Source organism: Ctenopharyngodon idella, chromosome 15 (genome assembly GCF_019924925.1).
Source record: "Ctenopharyngodon idella isolate HZGC_01 chromosome 15, HZGC01, whole genome shotgun sequence".
Classification (NCBI taxonomy): domain Eukaryota; kingdom Metazoa; phylum Chordata; class Actinopteri; order Cypriniformes; family Xenocyprididae; genus Ctenopharyngodon; species Ctenopharyngodon idella.
Window position 1 is genome coordinate 25232899 of NC_067234.1, and position 24107 is coordinate 25257005.

The 24107-nt window shown below is 34.9% G+C and overlaps 3 protein-coding genes across 9 annotated transcripts; 1 reads left to right on the forward strand and 2 right to left on the reverse strand.

The window, feature by feature from the left end:
• Window positions 1–558: 558 nt before the first annotated feature.
• xaf1 (XIAP associated factor 1) lies at window positions 559–7045 on the forward strand. Of its 2 annotated transcripts, none has more exons than XM_051861300.1 (8): window positions 559–818; window positions 2437–2572; window positions 2775–2831; window positions 2942–3173; window positions 3283–3350; window positions 3452–3673; window positions 4273–4337; window positions 4877–7045. In XM_051861300.1, the coding sequence occupies exons 1-7, from the start codon at window positions 784–786 to the stop codon at window positions 4309–4311; spliced, it is 789 nt and encodes a 262-aa protein (XP_051717260.1). In that variant the 5' UTR covers window positions 559–783; the 3' UTR covers window positions 4312–4337; window positions 4877–7045. The 2 variants fall into 2 exon arrangements, with proteins under 2 accessions (XP_051717260.1, XP_051717259.1); XM_051861299.1 differs by lacking the exon at window positions 4877–7045 and adding an exon at window positions 4431–4835.
• Window positions 6845–11816, reverse strand: zgc:113149 (uncharacterized protein LOC541363 homolog). Of its 5 annotated transcripts, XR_007925027.1 has the most exons (7): window positions 11460–11813; window positions 10292–10515; window positions 9717–10172; window positions 9560–9610; window positions 7601–8147; window positions 7333–7384; window positions 6845–7010 (listed from the first exon to the last, which is right to left on the reverse strand). XR_007925027.1 is itself a non-coding variant. In XM_051861298.1 (5 exons), the coding sequence occupies exons 2-5, from the start codon at window positions 10428–10430 to the stop codon at window positions 7657–7659; spliced, it is 1137 nt and encodes a 378-aa protein (XP_051717258.1). In that variant the 5' UTR covers window positions 10431–10515; window positions 11464–11816; the 3' UTR covers window positions 6845–7656. The 5 variants fall into 5 exon arrangements, 2 of the variants coding, with proteins under 2 accessions (XP_051717258.1, XP_051717257.1); XR_007925026.1 differs by having other exon boundaries at window positions 6845–7384; window positions 11460–11814; XR_007925025.1 differs by having other exon boundaries at window positions 7333–8147; window positions 11460–11811.
• A 1276-nt stretch (window positions 11817–13092) lies between these two features.
• Window positions 13093–23992, reverse strand: zgc:101731 (SNARE_SNAP25N and SNARE_SNAP23C domain-containing protein). 2 transcript variants are annotated; one of them, XM_051861407.1, is made up of 8 exons: window positions 23844–23992; window positions 20874–20957; window positions 20104–20145; window positions 18043–18091; window positions 17014–17125; window positions 16369–16503; window positions 13678–13822; window positions 13093–13577 (listed from the first exon to the last, which is right to left on the reverse strand). In XM_051861407.1, the coding sequence occupies exons 1-8, from the start codon at window positions 23844–23846 to the stop codon at window positions 13512–13514; spliced, it is 636 nt and encodes a 211-aa protein (XP_051717367.1). In that variant the 5' UTR covers window positions 23847–23992; the 3' UTR covers window positions 13093–13511. The 2 variants fall into 2 exon arrangements, with proteins under 2 accessions (XP_051717367.1, XP_051717368.1); XM_051861408.1 differs by having other exon boundaries at window positions 20874–21053.
• Between the last annotated feature and the right edge of the window lie 115 nt (window positions 23993–24107).

A 24107-nucleotide genomic window follows, 5' to 3' on the forward strand; every position in this document is an offset into this window, starting at 1 on the left:
TTTTGAGCACATTTTTTTGAAACTAACAGCTCAATAAAATCTTGAACTACAGAGTCAACATAAGTGATCTGCTAATGGGGCCAACAAGGGACATACATCCAGCAGTCTGTCAGACTCCTAATGTTTCACTAAAGTGACGTGAGTTGAGCAATAATCATCCAGAGAAGATACAAAGCTAAGCACCATGAACTGATCCATATTAATGCATGCACATTGTAAATGAGTAAACTAAACTTCACTCAAGTCGGGAGGGTGAAATCTATAGCTTGGATGCAGGCGAACATAACATAATTTTCTTTCCTCATAGAAACATGCTGAATAATAACAACAAAGATTAAATTGTAAATGTTTTTGAAAGTCTCTCTTGCTCACCAAGGCTGCATTCATTTGATCAAAAATAAAATTAAAAGTAATATTGTGAAATATTATAACAAAGCTGAATTTATATAACTAATTTACAGAAGTTTTACCTGGTTACTGTGGTCTTATTTTAAATACCTGTGATTGGCTACTAAGCAAAAATCAATAGGACTGTATGCAGGAGTTAGGGCTACTACATAGACTACTAGATGAGACATACAATCCAGCCTAAAGATGTCAAGTGAAGTGTTTTTTTTTTTTCACCACAACACAAGGAAATATGTTGTATTGGAAAACAAGAGGCTTTAGCGATACGATGTTTACGACACCTATTAAGTTTCGGTTCCACTTTCTTTTCAGAATAAGTGAAATCAACAACCCTAACACAGTAACCAAGTCATCTCTCTCTAGTATAGCCTTACTATGGACACAGAAGAGCTGATTTTATGTACTCACTGGTGAGTGTTTTACAATGTAGTTACTGTAAATATATCGCATTAAGATTTAAGACGTCTATTTATGTTCATTGCCAGTGTAAACAAATAGCATCCTGTTCGTCGAGTTGTAGACGATAACTTAAATTATCACGACCATTTTCTGTTTTTCAACAGTAACAGCATAAAAACGAACACAAAAACCATATTCTACTTATTTACTCAACTATAATGACTATTTCTTTAAGGTGTCGATAACTGTGGCCTAATTTAAACAAGTGAAACTATTTCCATGGGAGCAGCTATGGCTGACGCGACAGTTTGTGACTTTTAAGTAAAACGCATTTCATTTGCTTCATTTCATTTGATTTGGTGAATCACCGATACTGAACAGGATAGATTAGTGAATAATTTTAACACTATTACTTGTGACGTAAACACATAATTTTGCCTGTTGGCTATTAACTTGATATAGTTCACCCAAATATTCTGTCATGATCATACTCACCCTCATGTCCTTCTAGCCGTTGGACTTTGTTTCTTCAGTGGAACACAACATGTGGATTTTGGAAAGATATCCTGGTCACTATTTTTCAATAAAATGAATGTGAATTGGAAAATAAACGCATAATATACGTATAATAGAAGTATGACTCGTGCTCCATTCAAATCTCATGAAGCTATATGATAGCTTTATGCGAGAAACGGGTCGATTTAGTTTATTTACAATTCTTCACCTGTGACTGGTTCATTGAGTCAGTGTTGAACTGGAGAATCGGATTCTAATTCGTGAACAAATTCAAACCTGTGTGTGTGTGTGTGTGTGTGTGTGTGTGTGTGTGTGTGTGTGTGAACTAGATAAACCGATTCATTTAAAATATCTGACTCAAAGGAATCGTTAATTCACGAATTAGACAATCAATTATTTTCTCATGAACCCAGGAAGGTCCCATGCATAGTTAACTGTGTGATTTTTTTTCTTTTCTTTTTTGACATACCCAGTGCCTATTCACATTCAGGAATGAAAAAAATGTGAATAGGATATTCTTAAAAAAATATTTTGTGTTCCACAGAAGAAAGTACATGTTGGTGTCTAAATAATGGCACAATTTTTGGTTTAACTGTTCCTTTAACCCTAGAATGCATAAAGGGGGACAAATTGACCCAGCATGCTACAATTTATTAAATATTTTATCAATGAAAACATTTGTTTATTTGATATTCCATGAATTCTTCTAAAAAGACGCATATCTCCTTACTATATAGTAGATGAAAAGCAGTATATGAAATGAGTAGTATGTCTAAATTCAGAGTACTCAAAACAGTAGAACACTAGTTGTTATGCTTAGAAAGGTGCAAATCTTATGTGAAATGTTCTGCCTCTGTCTGCAAATTTCAATTTCACGTGCCCTGTGAGAAATCTGGCAAATGAAGATTTAGATTAGAATTCAGATTAGAAAAAAGAACAACTGCAAGGAAACCATTCATTCCAATAGGACTCGTTTTGACCCCCTTAATGCATTCATGTAGTTTTTTTTTGGCTCATGCATTCTAGGGTTCAGAAAACAGTGCATGTGCAATCTCATACCAGCGTTTTCATCCTCAGTTTCTGTAAAGAGTCTCTTTTGATGTTTTTTTGCAGCAATAAAGAGGTGGCAAAGGCAAACTATGACCTGCATGAACCACACTGTAAAAGGTTTCTGTGCAAATGCCCTGACTGCAATGACACTGTCCCTCGAGATCAGCTGGAGGAGCATAAAACCGAACAGCACGCACAGGTCACAACCACACCACTCAACACTGGTTAACACTCTGATCTTTGCTGTTTTTTACAAGCTCTTAGCCCTGTGTGTCACAAAAAAATGATTTGTGATGCATTTTCCTGCTGAACGTTTTCCACTTGACTTGCTTTTTACTCATTATTGCAATCTCCCGCCTCTAAAATACTGTTGGTGGTCTCATTTTCATCATGTCTCACAGGTGAAATGTAAGATGTGCAAAAAAAAGATGGAGCGAAGGCATCTGTTAGACCATGAGGTGAATATTTAATCTCACACCTATCTAAACCGATGAGCTCTAGGTGTTTTTTTTTTCACTTATTCCTTTGTTGTTTCTGCCTCTCCATGTCTACTATTTGTGTCTTTCAGAAAGATGAGTGCTCCGAAAGGCCTCAGATCTGTGAGTTTTGTCAGCTCGAGCTTCCTCTGAGCAATCTAATAGATCACAGAGTGTCCTGTGGGAGTCGCACGGAGCGCTGCTCCGACTGTGGCCTCTATGTCAAGCTGATGGACCAGCTAAATCACGCACAGATCTGCTCAACTACCACTCCTACAACATCAAAGGATCTTGTCCCTGAAGATAATGCATCTGACACTGATGGTTAGTTCATCATGACACAATCAGTTTTAAACATTATGGATATGTAATAGGTATTAGTATTGGGTATTTTCATTGTAAAACAGTGAATTAGCATATCTGTTATCTCCAGAGCCGACCATGCTGCAATGTCAGAATTGTCTGAGATACATTCCCTCAGAAAAACTGAAGGTGCACCAGGTAAAATAAGTAAATAAATAAAAAATGTTTTTAATATATTTATGCAAATATGAAAATCTCTTTTTAACACTGCAATTTTTTTTATTATTCCTTTTAACTAGCTGAGTTGCAAACAGCGTTTACAGAATGCAGACAGCGAGTATGATGACTCAGATGAAAACTTCAAAGCTGGAAATGCCAGTGCTCCAGACGCTGCAGATTTCTCCTTCTCAACATTGCAAAAAACAAAGAGAGACAGAAACATTGACACAGAGCTGGATAAGATAAGCACCTGTCCGCTCTGTCATTTGGCTCTTCCTGTAAAGACACTCGAATGGCATGAGGTACTAGAGTCACTGTTCTGTACATAAAACTTGTGTGGCCTCAAAAGTCAAAAATCTGAACAGTAATTTTGTTGTTGATTTAATAAATACAATTAACTTTGAATTAGTACATTTATTATACCAAATTGAATACAGTACCGTTCAAAAGTTTGGGGTCAGTAAGATGTTTTAAATCTCTTTTTAAAACTACTTTAATATATTTCAACATGTTTATTCCTGTGATGGCAAAGCTGAATTTTCAGCAGTCTTCAGTGTCACATGACCCTTCAGAAATCATTCTAATATGCTGATTTGGTGTTCAAGAAACATTATTATTATCAGTGTTCTGATTAATATTATTGTTGACACTGTGATAGATTTTTTCCAGGATTCTTTGATAAACAAAAAGTTCAAAAGAACAGCATTTATTTAAAATATAACTTTTTGGTCAATTATGACCAATTTATTGTATCATTGCTAAGTAAAAGTAAAGTGACCCCAAACGTTTCAACAACACTGTAAATGATGTACATTAGAGCCTCTACTGTTAATATATTTACCTATAATTAATTATATAATTATATATGTATTTATATTTTATTTTAATTTTTTTTTTAAAGAAAAAATGTGAATTATTCAAACATCTAAACCTGGCATGATGGCTGGTGAAAGCAAAGCAAGATATGTAAGTATACAAATAATACATTATGTATCACCAGTATAACTTTGCAATTGATGGCATCCACGAATTGTAATAAATGTATGAATTATCTTACAGGGTTGCTGGAAACTGCAAACTTGCCAATCATTACAAATAATAATATAGAAAATTTAGTTGTGGAAATATACTGAGATAAATTGAAAATACAGTAACTAAAAAAGTTTTAGTTACAATGCTTCTGTTAATTACTATTTTCATTTTTAATTTTAAAAATAAAATAAATTTTCATTTAAAAGTGACTTATTAGGCCCAGTAAAGGCAAAATAATGCAAAAAAGTTTTTGTTTTGAGTGTGGGCACTTTATGTGTATACTTTATTTTCTGACTACTGACTATTAACCCTTTTTATGATGCAATTATTTGGCTCTATAAAAAATCTGTTGTGTTTAAACCTTTCTGCATGTTAAATCTGGACAAACCTCGTGTTGGAGGTTAAAAATAAAGATAACATAAGACAACCAAACTATTTGTGCATGAAAAGATTTTGTGCATAATATTTTCTAGACTTTAGGTTATTTCACTCTCTCTGCCACCATCCTCATACCTTTGTATGAAATGCCTTGAGGATCCAGCAGACCATCTACCAGATGAAGAAGGTTATGAAAATCGGGAGGAAAATGGGGAAGACCACAAGATGGCAGTTTCAGTCAGGATGGCCTTTCCTTAATATTCCTATAATATCTTACTATATCATTTAATAATTATTACTTAATTGATATATTTAACTGAAGTTGAATATATTCATAAAAAGATGTCTTTTAATGGTCTATTTGTCCATTTGTAAAGTGATTTCTCCCCCCACTAGTTCTCTTGAACTTGGCAACAAAAGTGCAACAGTGACATCTAGTGGATATTTTTTGTATTCCTTTATGAGTGACAGTGTCGAGAGTGCAGATTCAAAAGTAATCATTGATCATTGTTTAGTCAATCTCATAAGCAACTTCATCTGATGACATCTGACAAAACAGATTATACAAAGTAAATTATATAAATAACCTTCCTCTCACTATTTAAAACTTTTACTGTTGAGTTTAACTTGAATTTAACATGTTAAATTAAAAAAATAAAATAATTTATCCATCATGCTATGGATCCTTTTCACAGACTGTGATGGCACATTTCCACAGTTATCAACATTGCAAATATAGTAAAATGTTTCATATTCAGGCGCTGGTTACTAACTGATTACATGTAATTTTGTAATTAGATATTATATTTTAGAATACTCGTAATCAGAATAGTTACTTTTTTATTGATTACATGATTACTGTTTTGTGAAATTACACACAAAGGTCAGATATTAGTCAGATGGCTATAAACACATGGAAAAATGAGAGGTCACAAAGCATTTGACCACTGGATTTAGTGTTTTCTCAACATTACATATCGAATCAACTCCTGACAAATACAATTATTATTTGAATTATCACTCAGTATGTCATTTAATCATGTATTGTTATAGAATGCATTTGTCTTTCAAGCACATTTATTATAATTTTTATTATTTTAAAATGATTTATTTTCATTTGACATTTTTATGATTTTAGTTATTAGCTTTTCATTAAACTCACAAACCCGTTTGGAAAACCCTGATGTAATGTTTAATGCACTTCATGTTGATAAAATATATATATTCCATCTATTTGTATTTTATATCAATATGGTACAATCCTATCCTATTCAGATCAATGTGATAAATGAGTTAGGTCAAAAGCAATCTAAAAGTAATCAAAAAGTAGTCAGATTATATTACCTAAAATGTGTAATGTTATGGATTACATTACTAACTACGAATTTTGTCATGTAATTTGGAATCAATAGCAGACTATAATTTGTAGCCTAATCTGCCCAGCACTGATCCCAACCTCTCCCAGAAGGGACGGGATCCCTAACGGAACCACAAATTTTATGTAATTTCCCAGAAATATTAACATTCTACATCACTTTCACAGGAATAATATGCATAAGAATACTATTTGTGCGTATAGTATTATAATATTCAGACAGCTGTGATGTTTGTGCTTAATTTTATTAAAATTTAAATTAGCTGACTATCTGTTAAGGAGTTACTGGTTAAACTCACATATTATATAGTAATATTGTTTTGTAGTAATATATGTATATAATATGTAATCCTTCTGTAATTAAACAAATTTGACATCCTTCTCTCTTCTGACCAATGTAATCAACCTCTCTATATTTCCCCTCTTTTGTAAAGTCGTGGAAACGCTAACATGGATTTTTTATTTTTTTTTTTTTCTTCTTCTGAGAAGCCCAGACATGTGAAAATGGTCCACTGTGTGCTAATGTGGCATTAACTATGTTGTATAGTTAGACCTGATTATGATTGCTGTGCTATAGCAAAACATAAAATTACATGTGGCAGCCAAAACCCATTATCACCCTATTCTTGATTACTTGTCACACTTAATCTGTAGGGGGGAAACACTAAGCAAAAATCAGTATTTGATGTAATATTTCAAATTATACGTTTTATTTTCATCTTTGACATTGGGTTTTAAAGTAGGAGGCATCTTTTATAACAGTGTGCTGACTTTTCATTTCTGGGAGATCAAACACAGGTCCATAGGAGCTACATCTAAGATAATGTGCCTTCAATCACAATTCAAAATCGCATCTGGAGGAAAAAAAAAAAAAAAAAAAACACAATAAGGAGTCTTTGGAAATTCAAGTTAAAAGAAACTACTAATAACAGATAATGCACATTGGCTAAAAGATTAAAACATTTACAGCAGGTCTGTTAAGCAATGCTTGAGCCAGAAACTGTTTTAAAAGAATATCAGAAGAACAAACCTAAATAAAGAAGATCAAAAAATTAGATTACATAAATTAAAACAAGCCAACTTCATGGCTACTTTGCAATATGTTAAAAAGCACCACAAATATAATTATCTTAAATTACCAGTCAATTTTTTAAATACATTTGCCCATTATATTACCTGTATAACAGCACACGATTGGTCCAAACAGTCTATGAGACCCAGTCATCTACTGAAAATATATCAGTCATTACATATGAGGAACTCTACAAAGAACCTATTTCAGCTCCTAATGCTTCTTATTTTGGTTATTACGTTATAAACAGGGAAAACTTTTTAGTCCTGTCAGCTCTGTAACTCTCAATATTTAAGATATTTAAAGATTGCCATATACTGTAGTGTCACAATATCCTCAGCTTATTGTATTTTCTGTGCCATCAGCACTCACTGCTTTTGTAACTTGCTCCCAGTTGTAGCTGTCGATAGCATTGCCGTGTTCAGAAGCTATGGATGTCCGTTGAACTTGTCCTGCAGGAGAGTCAAGGCGTTGGAGGAGAAGTCACGCAGAACGTGGAGTGTTTCACGCTGCATTTGTAAGGTTTCACGTGAAAACTGCTGCTGGGTGTGGACCAATCTCTGCACCGACTCCGCAAGCGACTCCAGCGAGCGAGACAGCGACCCTATCAGCAGTGTGGTGGCCTGCTGTTCCTGCAGGCTGAGTGAGGCACTCTGGGATAAACGTTCCCGCAGACTGCGAGGTTCTACGGAAGCAGGTTGGGGAGGGATTCGAGCAGGAGCTGAACGTGATGATGAGGCAGCCACAGAAGGTGCAATAAATGTTGCGGTCCTGGCAGCTGAAGGCCCATTAAATGTGTTGTGATTAGGTTTTTCTCGAACTTGGTTCTTCTCAGCAATGGGACGGCTGAGGAAAACAGGGATACCAACAGGATTCTGATTTGGTTGGTTTCCCTTGTCAATAAACTGCATTTTACCACCTGGAAGGAACAGAAACATGTTCATTCTAATATAAGCATTAAAATAAAACTAGAAACAGTTTTTTACTTGGATATGCAAAACATTATTACTAATAAGAGTGTCCACGATAATGGTATATGCACAATGCACCGTTTTAAAGAAAAGTTGAAATATACTAAAACTAAAAATGTTACGTGGTGTGACCAATTTTTTAAAAATAGTAATAATTTTTATTTTTCCCTTATAAAAGAAAAACTCATACAATGACCGAGACCAGAAATTATTTCTACAATAAACTAGAACATTATTTTTTTATATTAACATTATTTAATAAAATTAATATATTTTATATTTTTAATAAATATATTTGTATATTTCGTTTAAAATATATTTTCATTTTTATAATTTTATACATACATACATATATATATATATATATAAATAAAATTTCATCAAGTTTTTAGGGAATTGCACCACATGGCGAATGAAAGTTTTTCAATTAAAAACATGCTCATCATAAGAGAGATGTATTTAAAGAGTTAGTTCACCCAAAAATGAAAATCCTGTCATTAATTATTCACCCTCATGTCATTCCACACCTGTAAGACCTTAATTTATCTTCGAAACACCAATTACGATATTTTTGATGAAATCCGAGAGGTATATGACTCGTCCATAGACAGCAATATAATCAACACTTTCAAGGTCCAGAAAGGTACTAAAGACATTGTTAAAACAGTCGACGTGACTGCAGTGGTTCAACCTTAATTTTATGAAGCGAAGAGAATACTTTTTGTGCACGAAAACAAAACAAAAATAACTTTATTCAACAATCTCTTCTCTTCCCTGTCATTATCCCTATGCAGGTGACGCAGTAAGCACAGTGAAGGCTTCTGTGTTTACGTACAAATGCCGGCTCAGTATTGGCCAAAGTTGATCACGTGAGCAGCACGTGTAATGTGTAATGCTAACGCAGGAGCCGGCCAATAATGAGTCAGCGTTCTGACGTAGGCGCTGGACGCAAACAACATATGAGAATGACACAGAAGAGAAGATATTGTTGAATAAAGTCGTTATTTTTGTTTTGATTTGTGCACAAAAAGTATTCTCGTCACTTCATAAAATTTTGATGAAGCGACCTTGAAAGTGTTGATTATATTGCTGTCTATGGATGAGTCATATACCTTTCGGATTTCAACAAAAATATCTTAATTTGTGTTCCGAAGATGAAGGTCTTACAGGTGTGGAACGACATGAGGGTGAGTAATAAATGACAGAAATTTCATTTTTGGGTGAACTAACCCTTTAATTCACTTTATGTACTAACTGCATTTTTTACACATTTAAAAAAAAAAAAAAAAAAAGAATGTCATGTCATTGACCCATTAAAAGAATCAAACTATATGGCAAGTTGCTCTGCATTTTCCCTTACCTTCCTTTTCTGAAGTGTCAGTCGGGAGGTCTATAAGAGGCACTGCTGAATCTATCAATGCAAAAAATAACCAACTTACTATTGTTTAAACATTCATTTAAAAATAAAACATCTAGTAATGAATCACCTTAAAATTACTTACTAAAAAGGAACTCACCGCTAAACATCATGTGTGTAGGAAGCTCCATATCTCCTTTGCCTGGGATACTAGTGTGGAAAGGAGGTGGCATTGGTAAAGCAAATGAATGAGGCCTGCCATTTGCCATGTGTGAGGAGCTATGTGGCAGCTCAGAGAGACCTGGAATGTCATCGTCTTCGTCATCCATTTGGTCATCATTTACCAAATTGCTCACATTTTTGTTAGGGTTAGACATCTGAAGGATCTGGTGCACCATGGTTTCTATGGGGGACAGCTCTTGTGCGATTTGGGTAGCCGTGGCTCCCGACGCCCTCATGGCAGCCACCCTCCGTTTGGTGTCGCATTTGAGGTCTGCCCATTTCTTGATGACTTCAATAATTTCTCTGTGACACTCACTGACCTCATTGATACGCGCTGTCAGATCCGCCCAAGTGCGGTTTTTCAGATCCTTCGAAATGCCCCGGTTGAACTTCCCTGTTGAAGACACATTTAACTATTACCCTTCATGTATGCAAAGCATAATTTACATACTTTCAAATCGCTGTCAGGTCCTATTGCTTTATGTGATATAAAAATAAAAAGGTATGTCTTACCAACTAGAATATGCCGTTTTTTCTGCACCTCACTGAGCAGCAGTTCAACCTCCTGGAATGTGAACCGTGATTTTCTTTTCTTAAAGCGCATCAAAGCACCTCCTGGCCCTCTGTAAGGGTATGGCAAAAATTCCGACATTCTTCCTTTCGTTGTTACTAATCACAACCGAATCAATCAGGGCTTCTAGACAGCATCCATCAGAAGGTTTCCTTGAATTATTTGTCTGAAATAATAAACAAAACAATAAAATTATTATTTGTCCAAAAGCAGCATCATTTAACTAATTCATCCTTTATAACCCGCCTTGCAAAGAAGATGCCTGTGACAACACAAATTAAATACAACTAACCTCTTCTTTATTTAATTGCACAGTCTGTATGTATGTGTGTGTGTGAATATACATATAAATACAAACATACAAGTCTATATAATACTAATGCAATATATAATTTAATATGTGCCCTTTAAAGTGCAGAACACACAAGCAACATCCATCACTTACTAAATCAAAGCGATTTTATATATATATATATATATATATATATATATATATATACACTATTTATTTATTTATTTATGTGTGTGTGTGTGTGACGATTTACTATCCCTCTGATTTATTATGTGATGACTGTTGCTTGTGTTCTGCTCTTTAAAAGGACAGAACAGCCACAGACAGAGATTATTTGGGAAAAGCACAGATCCACATTTTTCTAGGATCCTTTTACTTTAAATTAACTGTTACAACTAATTGCGGCGTGATCTCACACCGCCTCGCCGGTGTGCCCATATGCTTCCTGCTTCTTTGTTGTTGTCCTGCCTAATCGTCAGAGAGCAATAGGAACAGAGAGAATCGAGCGAACGCCATCACGGACACACGGCGTATATCTCGAGCGTTCAAATCTGCCATTTCTGAAACATCTCGCGTACAGTATTCGCTCATACACGCAAAGATAGATTCAATTTTCGTAATAAGCATACATTCAGCCAGGAAACGCAAACGGATTTGTATTTTGTTTGTTGCTAGCCTACCGAGTAGGAAAATGGACTACGCACGCATTTCGTAGACGTATTTACGAACGATTTTTGCGTCAAATCTACACTGCGTACATCAGGGCGGCGATAAACTTTCTTGCTGGTGATATTAATGATAGATTGAGTGGTAATTACCTACGGTGCGGTCGAATGTGTCCTAGGATTTGTCGGTGTAGTCTTGCCCGATAAACTTCGTAGGCAGTGATCCCCTGCGTCGCGCAGACTCAGCTCTACGTGTTTTTCCCCCTCCACAACGATAGTTCGCCAACATTCTATAGTAATCCTGCCCTATGCCTGTGTGGAAGCACTCCTAACTACACATGAAAACCCTGTGGCCCAGTCTAAGCATGTAAATGTTCAACTGACAATTAAATAAAAGTAAATTTAAGTCGCCTTTTATACACATACAAGTTGAAAAGATCGCGTAAAATATTTCTGGATTTTCTACATTTTTTTCTCCTACTCTGATATAGGCTATTTAGTGGTATTTGGTAACTTTCAAGGGTATATACTGCGTTCCAACAGTTATTTAAAAAAACAAACCAAAAAAAAACATGGAAATATATATAAATTGTGATTTCCTTGTCTGACTTTAATCAAATATTTAAAGACATATGTTTCTAAAACAATGCTTATTTTTTTCTGGTTATGACCAGCTCTAAAAAATTCAGCTAGATATATAATCAGATAAATATTGCTCTTTGTGAGTGGGATTTTTTTTTTTTTTTTTTTTAATCCTTAAGGAATTACGAATTCCTGTGAACGTCATGGAAATATTTCGATCAAAATGCGTGGAGTCGAAATAAACGGTATTAAGAAAAGATATAGTAGGCTATGAATTCAAATATGTGTGCTGTACAGTAACAGTATACTGTATATTTATGTTTACAGAAGAGAATGTAAACAATTAGGATTATAAAATGGGCAAAATAAAATGGATAACAGCGCAGTTTGATGAATGCAAATCATAAGGGGCCATTCTCCCTATAGTAACAAATCCTGGAATTAATTTAGGCCTTAATTCAACTGAAGCGATTAAAGTAGAAACATTGGATTGTGTTGCATCTCTTTCTTCTGTGGTCCTCAGGTCGTAATCGATGTCTTTGAGTATCGTATGAATATCTAAAGCAGAAGTTTGGAAGGGAACAAGATAAATGAAATATTTGAGTATTTGTTAAAATAAAATAAAAACAAACATCATTTAAACAGCTCACTGATGGTGTGGCCATGCAATAACAACGCCACCATTTTGAGGATCTTTCTCAGACATGGGGAGTGGCATTGTAATTGCCTGCAGCAACCGGTAGGTGGGTGTAGTGAGAGTTCCTCAAATATGCCTTCATGAGTCTGGGAAAAAAAAAGCTACGTTGAGATATGCCTCACGGCTTAAAGGGGTAGTTCAACCCAAAATGAAAATTTGTCATTCACCTCGTTTTCCGAACCAAAATTATTTTCTTTCTTCCGTGGATCATAGAAGGAGATTAGTTAGGATAATGTTAGTAACTAAGTAACTAGTTTCATTGTGTATATAAAAGGATAAAATCAAAGTGAATGGTGACTGAGGCCAGTCCCTATTGTGTTCCACAGAAGAAGAAGAAAAAAATCGTAAAGGTTTGAAACACAACTATAAAATAATAATAATAATAATAAAGAAATAAATAAAAATAGCACTGGAATGAATGTCAATTTCGTTTAAAGAACCTAAGCAAGTGGACCATATAGCAGAAAAATGTTTGTAGGCCCTACATCAGGAAAAGCACCCTACAAATTTGGATTTATGGATTTATTTTTTAAAAAAGGTTACTCAAAGTGAACAAAGACATACATTTACCAAAACAACTTTAAGACACTGAATAGTGAGCTGTTATCACCCATGACAAGTGTTCTGGAGGCTTAAAAACCAAGATAGCAGTCTAAAACATTTTATGTACAATACATGCTTAAATTACAAATATAGCACAGACTAGTGACAGTATATTTACATTCATTCCATTTTTCCTTAACATATATTGTAGAGCTATTTTGTTGGAACAAAATAATATGAACTTACTGTCATATCAGTAGGCAATAATCCAAGTTCCATAAATAGTCATTTAAAAGATGGATAACCTAATAATTTGTCATTATGCGTCCACATTTTCTTACAGAAGACTGTAAACATGTTTAACAAAGGAAAATCCCATGTTTTTATCTTGCTATTAGCTTAGTGGCCCTCTGATTGGCCTCATTGATGCGGGATTCATTGACCATGGCCTGCAAAAAAACAGAATCAAAGAACAAGGAATGATTAATATAAATAGGTTCAGCGGCTCTTTGTAGAACAGACGTCTCTGAACCCTTTCCAAACACTGACCTTGCTCTGTATGCGTTCAATCTGGACATTCTGAGTGTCTATTTCATTGCCCATGTCAAGTGCCATGCTTCTGAGGTTGCCAAGGATACTGCCGACCTGAGCCAAGTTTTCCTCCATTTCATCCTCCCTTGCATCGTTTGTCACTCTGTGAAACAGAATTGCACACAAATAGTCAAAGACACGCTGCCAACTGGCTGCATATACACACACACACACACACACACACACACATATTTATATATATATATATATATATATATATATATATATATATATATATATATATACACACATACACAGTGTTGGGGAAAGTTACTTTTAAAAGTAATGCATTATAATATTGCATTATACCCTAAAAATGTAACTAATTAAGTTGCTTAATTAAGTAAGTTACTTTGTTACATTATATGGAAAGTAATGTTGCATTACTTTTGTGTTCCTTTTTTTCACCTGGGCTGGGCTTGCTTGTTTGTTTTTTTAATAACAAAAGTTTTATTTTTGGCGAATGTAAATGTAAAAATTGTGAAAGAATGGTTCAGAGAGCATGAAGAATCATTTTCACACATGAATTGGCACCTCTGAGTCCAGACCTTAATTTCATTGAAAGTCTTTGGGATGTGCTGGAGGAGACTTTACAGAGTGCTCACCTCTTGCATTGTCAATACAAGATCTTGACCAAAAATTGATGCACCTCTTGATGAAATAACATCACAACACAGTTCACAGTTGAATCTTGACATTGTCATCCTGGAATATGGCCATGACACATCTTAATACATGGTTGTTTAAGAAATGAAAAGCTACACACTCCATCTTTTAAGGTTAAAAGAACCATTGCCAAACATATGCTAGAAAAATAATAATCACTGTAATAATGATCCATCCATAGACTCTTAAGTATTTGCCTATTAAAATCCAAACAGCGACGTTTCTTTTTTGGCCGGGCAGTGTGTGTGTGTGTGTGTATATATACACAGGTGCTGGTCATATAATTAGAATATCATCAAAAAGTTGATTTATTTCACTAATTCCATTCAAAAAGTGAAACTTGTATATTATATTCATTCATTACACACAGACTGATATATTTCAAATGTTTATTTCTTTTAATTTTGATGATTATAACTGACAACTAAGGAAAATCCCAAATTCAGTATCTCAGAAAATTAGAATATTGTGAAAAGGTTCAATATTGAAGACACCTGGTGAAACACTCTAATCAGCTAATTAACTCAAAACACCTGCAAAGGCCTTTAAATGGTCTCTCAGTCTAGTTCTGTAGGCTACACAATCATGGGGAAGACTGCTGACTTGACAGTTGTCCAAAAGACGACCATTGACACCTTGCACAAGGAGGGCAAGACACGAAAGGTCATTGCAAAAGAGGCTGGCTGTTCACAGAGCTCTGTGTCTAAGCACATTAATAGAGAGGCAAAGGGAAGGAAAAGATGTTGTAGAAAAAAAAGTGTACAAGCAATAGGAATAACCGCACCCTGGAGAGGATTGTGAAACAAAACCCATTCAAAAATGTGGGGGAGATTCACAAAAAATGGACTGCAGCAGGAGTCAGTGCTTCAAGAACCACTACGCACAGATGTATGCAAGCCATGGGTTTCAGCTGTCGCATTCCTTGTGTCAAGCCACTCTTGAACAACAGACAGCGTCAGAAGCATCTCGCCTGGGATAAAGACAAAAAGGACTGGACTGCTGCTGAGTGGTCCAAAGTTATGTTCTCTGATGAAAGTAAATTTTGCATTTCCTTTGGAAATCAGGGTCCCAGAGTCTGGAGGAAGAGAGGAGAGGCACACAATCCACGTTGCTTGAGATCCAGTGTAAAGTTTCCACAGTCAGTGATGGTTTGGGGTGCCATGTCATCTGCTGGTGTTGGTCCACTGTGTTTTCTGAGGTCCAAGGTCAACACAGCCGTATACCAGGAAGTTTTAGAGCACTTCATGCTTCCTGCTGCTGACCAACTTTATGGAGATGCAGATTTCATTTTCCAACAGGACTTGGCACCTGCACACAGTGCCAAAGCTACCAGAACCTGGTTTAAGGACCATGGTATCCCTGTTCTTAATTGGCCAGCAAACTCGCCTGACCTGAACCCCATAGAAAATCTATGGGGTATTGTGAAGAGAAAGATGCGATATGCCAGACCCAACAATGCAGAAGAGCTGAAGGCCACTATCAGAGAAACCTGGGCTCTTATAACACCTGAGCAGTGCCACAGACTGATCAACTCCATGCCACGCCGCATTGCTGCAGTAATTCAGGCAAAAGGAGCCTCAACTAAGTATTGAGTGCTGTACATGCTCATACTTTTCATGTTCATACTTTTCAGTTGGCCAAGATTTCTAAAAATCCATTCTTTGTATTGGTCTTAAGTAATATTCTAATTTTCTGAGATACTGAATTTGGGATTTTCCTTAGTTGTCAGTTATAATCATCAAAATTAAAAGAAATAAACATTTGAAATATATCAGTCTGTGTGTAATGAATGAATATAATATACAAGTTTCACTTTTTGAATGGAATTAGTGAAATAAATCAACTTTTTGATGATATCCTATTTTATGACCAGCACCTGGATATATATATATATATATATATATCCATCAATTATAAATATATCCACCAAACCGCTTATTTATATATTTGAGAAAGAAATGGTAAAGTCAAAAGTCCTGACACCTTCTAATATATCCACCGCTCATGGTCATCTTCTCTCTCTCATCCACCACTCGCGAGGGCTGGCTTGACACCACCCCATCTTGATTATTACCCCACACCTTCTTATATGCCCCACTTGCTTCGAAGTCCTTTAATCTGAGAGAAACAATATGAGAAAGACACAACGTTAACAAAATTAGTCATTTCTGTTGTCAAGAACCTAAACCTTAAGAAATGATCTGTGAAATTTAGGAAAATTATTTGAACTGACTCTGAAGACACAGTTGGTGTTGCATCTGTTTTGAATGAACCACACAAAAATCACAGTACTTATTATATGGTTGGAGCTGGTTCGAGTGTACTTATGTTAAGTCATGAGTTTCATGAGTTCAGTGGTGAAGACCAGTGAGGGTACATATTTTTAACATTTACATTTTTTTAAGTTATTATTCCTTTCACAACATTCCTTATTTGGGTGATATACTGTATATATATATATATATATATATATATATATATATATATATATATATATATATATCCAACTGGTTTACTGTGATTTCTTGAGTTCATACATGCAATCACTGGCTTAAAATGACACAAATGAAGTATGCAAAGTTTTCATGCAAGCACACTAGAAGCCGAGCCCCTCCAAACATCACATACTTATCACAGGAGCACAGACCGCAGCATTTGCCCAGATCTGTAAGGTTTTTCTCAGCTTCCTTCATGTCCTGGTTGATCTGGTCCAGCCCTTCCTCAATCCTCTCCAGTTGCTCTGGATGACGGAACGTAGGAGTATGGAGGTTTCAGGGGTTAACGTATGGGGACGAGATAAAAAACACAACAACAGTTGTCTCAGCAAGAAGCAACACACACCCACAAGCGACTAAACAACTACGACAGCTCTAGCCCAAAATGACAAGCAAAATGGACATAAGAACTTAAACATGACTGAGAGACATTAGGATTATGACTAAAACACTGTGTTTGTTGTGTGAGCATGGGTTGCACAACTTTTAAGTTCATTTCAAATGTTTACATTGGGTACTGCATGAACATCTGCTCACAAAACAGCCAAAAAAAGGACAAATACGAAGCAACATCAAAGCAGGATAGGTTATCCAATGGAACAGAGGCATGGGCAGAGAGGTGACATCATTGACTGCCAAAATCCAGCCATGGCTCAGGTGTCTGGGAGGAGACCTACTTTGTACATGGCCAGATGCACAGACCACAACACCTGGCCATGTCAGTGAGATTTTTCTCAGCCTCCTTCATGTCCTTGTTGATCTGATCCAAGCCCTCTTCTATGTGGTCCAGTTGTTCTGCCCATGCGGGGGAGATGGGGGAGGGCATGGGTGGCAGCAGGAAGGGGAATTGAAAGGGGTAGAAATATGCGAGCATGCACACACAAACACATACTGGGTACATATTTCCATATGCACGTATATGGCTGTATTAATATATGTCGTAAAGGACGAGTAAATAACAAAAGATTAAGAACACATTGTCTATACTCCCACATCTTGTGCATATTCATTATCATTAGCATACAGATAATAGCTACCTGTCATACAGGCGCAACAGGATTCATCAACAACTAATGATTAATTTGCAAGTAATTAGTTCATTGTTTAGCTGCTGTATATTTGATCTCTATTTAACAGAGTGTATGAAGATAACTCATTATACCTCCCTGCTCATCCAGCATAACAAGCGTCCTGATCCCTGCATCTTTACTCTGTTGAAGAATTACAAAATAATTCAGTACAAAAGGAGATTGATACAGAAAATTCATCAGTTTTCTTTGAAACTCAATTATTTTTTTATACACTTTAGATTTTTTCATATATATATATTAATTTGCAAGTAATCATATATATATATATTATATATATATATATATATATATATATATATATATATATATATATATACACTGTAAACCCGAATAAGTTGGCATAACTAAAAAACTGAGGCAATTTTTAAGTTAAGAAATTCAATGTTTAAGCATAACTAACAGATTTTTATTTTGTACTCATACATTTTAATTGTTCTTAAGTGTGAGTACACTAATTCCTGGATTTACCTTAAAATTTTCATGAAATCTCAATGTGAACATTTTTATTAGTGTAAACTTAGCTAGTTATTATAACAAGCTAATTCAGAAAATGCTAACATGTTAACAATAGTATAGTACAGCATTTGCTGAATGAGTGCAGCAATATAAAACATTTAACATACTTGCTCTCAAACCAAGCTGCATGCACTCCTTGTCACCATGATGGTAACTCTCCAAAAACCCATATTAACAGAAACGCTTCTAAATTAGCATAACAAAACATTAATCAGTACTAAATCTCCCAATTAATATTAATCTTTCACCAAAAAAACATTTAATTTTAGCATTTACTCTCCCTTTTGAGTGCTATAGGCAAAGCATGCTGGGAAATAGAAATCCCAGCCCAGTTTCAGTTAAACTTAAAGGATTAGTTTACCCAAAAATGAAAATGTCATTAATTACTCACCCTCATGTCGTTCTACACCCGTAAGACCTTCGTTCATCTTCGGAACACAAATTAAGATATTTTGATTAAATCCGATGGCTCAGTGAGGCCTGCGTAGCCAGCAATGACATTTCCTTTCTCAAGATACACAAAGGTACTAAAAATATATTTAAAACAGTTCATGTGAGTTCAGTGGTTCTACCTGAATATTATAAAGCGATGAGAATATTTTTTTGTGCGCCAAAGTCACGTGATTTCAGCAGTTTAGCCGTTTGATAGGAGATCCGAATCACTGATTCGATTCGTAAAGCTCCGAAGCAGTGTTTTGAAATCACCCATCACTATATTGTTGAAAAGTCGTTATTTTGTTTTTCTGGCACACAAAAAGTATTCTCGTCGCTTTATAATATTAAGGTAGAACTACTGAACTCACGTGAACTGATTTAAATATGTTTTTAGTACCTTTATGGATTGATAGAGGAAGTGTCATTGCTGGCTATGCAGGCCTCACTGAGCCATCGGATTTAATCAAAATATCTTAATTTGTGTTCCGAAGATGAATGAAGGCCTTACGGGTGTAGAACGACATGAGGATGAGTAATTAATGACATTATTTTCATTTTTGGGTGAATTAACCCTTTAAGTTCGTCTAAATTAAAAGTAATAAGTTAATAAAACTTAAAACAAATAAAACAGTTCAGTTTACTTAAAATATACAAGTTCTGGGAACTTGAAAGAAAAAGAAAGTGCTAAATACTCATAAAAGCTAATCTGACTGAACTAATTTGTTTAATATAAAATTGTCCTACTCAGACCAATTAATTATTTTGAGCGTTAGGGTTTACAGTATGTTGACACTGACATGTTTTTGATGGTGCCTTTGTTGTATGATTTTCAGTTTGTTCACTTGTTGTGAATTTAGCATTTAGCTTTATAAAAACATAACTGTTATATATAAAATCAGCAATATTGCAGAATCGTAAATATTTCTTATTCATTACACATTACATTTCTGTTTTAAAACAATGTTATTGTAGTATAATCAATAGTTATTTTGAATTTTTTATAATTTCTGTTTTTATTTCAGTTTTAGTTTTTTATCTTAGTACATCAAGCTAAATAAAAATAAGAAATGTTCACTATTACCTTGACATCGTCATCACCAACAACTGTTGATGATCACAAGATGAGGTAACTGCAATTATAAGACATCTTAAGCATGCTGTTATGAATAATAATCACTCACCTCCTCCAACAAAAGCTTCATGTTTCTGGTGATCTCAAGGGACTGTCAGAGATAAAAATTCAAAATACAATATCAACTAAAAAGAACATATTTAAAACACAGTTCAGCAAGTTTATTAAATCTGACTCTATGGAGTACTCAACTCTGATTAGTCAGTCAAATTGTAGTGAAAATGACTTGAAAGGGACTTTATGGTAATTTAATATCACTGTAATAATGTTGCAGTGTTCGACTTGTTGCTTGGTAGATTGTTTTTTATATTGCATTGGACTTTTTTATTAGCAAGAGAACAATAATATAGGCCTACAGGTAGAATTACAAAACAATTTGAAATAAATGCTTGTAATGAATGCTCTGCATCAGGGTCCAGAACCCTGTTGGGTTTATTTTGCCATAAAGACTGGCGGACTGTAGTCTACATTATCCATTACATAACACCCAGTGGAAAATCTGGTGATGAATAATGGCTTCATTTATGTTTTACCTCACTACGTCATAATGGGAATCATAATAATTCTGCACTCTGCAGGTGCATATATAATGTGTTTAGCGTCAGCATCCTGGTTGCTATGTACCATGGGAATAATTGAGACCTGTAGTAACCTTAACATAGGAACACGGAAAATGTTTGATGTCATCACTGTAGGCCTGTTGATAAGCAGTTGTGCAGCTTCATCAAAACAAGACACACACCATCAGCTGAAGATCCACACAAATCAATGCAAATCAATGTAGAAGTTTGCTACTTTAATCATTGTTGTTGGCATTACCTCATCTGTCACCTGATTGGCCCTCCTCTGCAGCTCCTCCACTTCAGATGTCATGGTGGAGTCAGCAGCCATCCTAGCTGAGTACTGCAGCAGGGGGGAGGACAGGTCGAGGGATGCGGTTATTCTTAGAGCAAAGGCTTTATAAGCTCAGCATGCCTCAGATTGACAGCAATAATTGGTCTGGTACAACGGAGAAGAAACGGCACAGCATTAAATCAGACCCCCTCGTGCAAAACCATCATTTATTAATTGCTAGGTGCAACTCAGAACGCATCCCGAGTATTAGGGTGGAAAATTATATATCTCGACAAACCTTAAACAACTAGAGCTTATGCTGTTTAGAGGGTGTGTTTAAGTTGTCACAAAGTCTTGCGCACCTTTATTTTGTGACTAAAGAAAAACAGCGGTAGGCATTTGAAACAAAGCAGCGAGGCTTATTTGCTGCATAAGTTGCTTTGAGACATCTTCATGAAACATTTTCATGTACAATGGTAAATAATTTGAAATATGAATATGAACCAAAGACGTGTCATGGAAGTATATGAAGACAAGGTCAAGATGTTCCACATCAAATGTTCCAAAAATCAAACTGATCTTGAAAAGTTTAATGATGTTTATGTTTTAAGGGCATCAAAACCCATCACTAATTATTCCAACTTTTTAACAGCACACCATACCATAACACAAATTCCCTCAGAGGAAACTGATATTACCTCTCTGGGAAGTTATAATTAGTACATCATAAACTTATTTATAATCTTATTATATTAAAGGGTTAGTTCACCCAAAAATGAAAATTCTGTCATTAATTACTCACCTTCATGTTATTCCACACCTGTAAGACCTTCGTTCAACTTCGGAACACAAATTAAGATATTTGTGATGAAATCCGATGGCTCAGTGAGGCCTACATTGCTAGCAATAACACTCCCTTTTTCAATGCCCAGAAAGCTACTAAAGACATATTTAAAACAGTTCATGTGACTACAGTGGTTCAACCTTAATATTATTAAGTGACGAGAATACTTTTTGTGCGCCAAAAAAAATAAAATAGCGATTTTATTTATCAATATCTAGTGATGGGCGATTTCAAAACACTGCTTCATGAAGCTTCGAAGCTTTACGAATCATTTGTTTCGAATCAGTGGTTCGGAGCGCGTATCAAACTGCCAAAGTCACGTGAACTATTTAAGTTTCAAAACATTTATGATGTAACAAAGCCTCGTTTACTGAAATCATGAGATTTTGGCACTCTGAACCACTGATTTGAAACAAATGATTCATAAAGCTTCGAAGCTTCATAAAGCAGTGTTTTGAAATCGCCCATCACTAGATTTTGTGGAATAAAGTCGCTATTTTGTTATTTTTGGCACACAAAAAGTATTCTTGTCACATGAACTGTTTTAAATATGTTTTTAGTAGCTTTATGGGCATTGAAAAAGGGAGTGTTATTGCTGGCGATGCAGGCCTCACTGAGCCATCGGATTTTATCAAAAATATCTTAATTTGTATTCCGAAGATGAATGAAGGTCTTACGAGTGTGGAACAACATGAGGGTGAGTAATTAATGATTGAATTTTCATTTTTGGATGAACTAACTCTTTAATGGGAAAAAAAAAAAAACCATTTATAAAATCTCCCTGCACACCACTCAACACAAATAATTCTGATTTATACTATATCTACATATTGTCTGGTTCACCAAAGGAACATGCATGGCTTGCAAGAAACATTTGATCATATGTGGACTAAAAAATCATAACATATGGGTATCTGATATGGAATAAGAAAAGAAGACTTGTTGTAACAGTAAGAAACTAATTTTATGGTACAAGAAAACCACTGAAACTGTAAATGAAGATTGTTAGATTAGATTCAAGTTATATGCATTAGCCTAAACTGAGTGGAATTTATTGCATATAAAGGGATGTAGAATAAGTAGTAATTAACAGCCAATATCCTACTAATATGCAAGCTAATAAGCAACTAGTTAATAGTGAGAATTGGACCCTAAACTAAAGTGTTACCTTTATTTAGGTCAAAATGATATTTATGATGGGCTTAATTGACGTTTTTTTTTCTTTAATATTTTTCATTATTGATCATAATTTGCCTACAAACAATTTACTGTTATTTGATACGATTTGCATTATACCAAGAAGGCAGAACAAACTAATATTGTTTTAAAAGGACAAGATTTATTAATTTTAGTGCATTTCCTGGGGCACATCAACTCACTCACTATAATTTACTGGACTGGTTTGCCCATGGGTTTTAAACCACAGGTGGACATGGACTTAATGAGGGGATTTCATCTGTTCATTGACGAGAGACTGCTGTCCAAATGCAAACGACAGTACGCTAAATCAAAGCAGGTTTTTTTCTTCAAAATTTGCTTGAAATTGTTTACACATGAACTCCGGCAAAAAGAGCAAAGTAGTAAAAGCAACATTTGGCCTTATGAACAGTAATAACATTGAATAATAATTAATAATGATCTGATAAAACTAAAGATTAGATTTAGACTTTGAATAATATATATTTATATAACGTAATTTACATTATGTATAATATTTCATCTATGTAGCCTACTGTTGTCGTCTCTGTGTACTGGAAGCTTCTTCTGTCACCAAAACAAATTATATATATATATATATATATATATATATATATATATATATATATATATATATATATATATATATATATATAATCTTGAACCAAATCAATTCTGTGATGATTATGTAATTATTTGCCTTCACATCTATTACATGGAAAAAACTTTCTAAAAACATTTATTCAAACTAAGTAATCATATCAGAATAAACTGTAGGCAAGACAAATAGCATCCCAATGCAACATTAAAGCCTAATATTAAAAGATGTCATATTCTCTGACATATTAAATTACCAAAATTATCTAAAAGTTTACTTTTTTAAGCAGACGTTTAAAACAAATAATGCAACTCACCATATGACAGTAGATACACGCTTAAGCTTTATTTCCCCTGAGGATGGCGCAAAGACAAAGCCCGTTTTGTTCAACTATACTCGCGCTCAACACCTGTGTTTGCTCATTGATCTGATTTCAGCATCATCTACTCAGCGCGAGCAGACAATTGTCTTCATCCCAGGTAACTCTGAGGCCACGCCCATTTGTGAAGACGATTGGCTGTTGTTATATTCATTATCTTGTGCTGGGCATTTTAATTGGCTGTTGTAACTGTCAGTCATT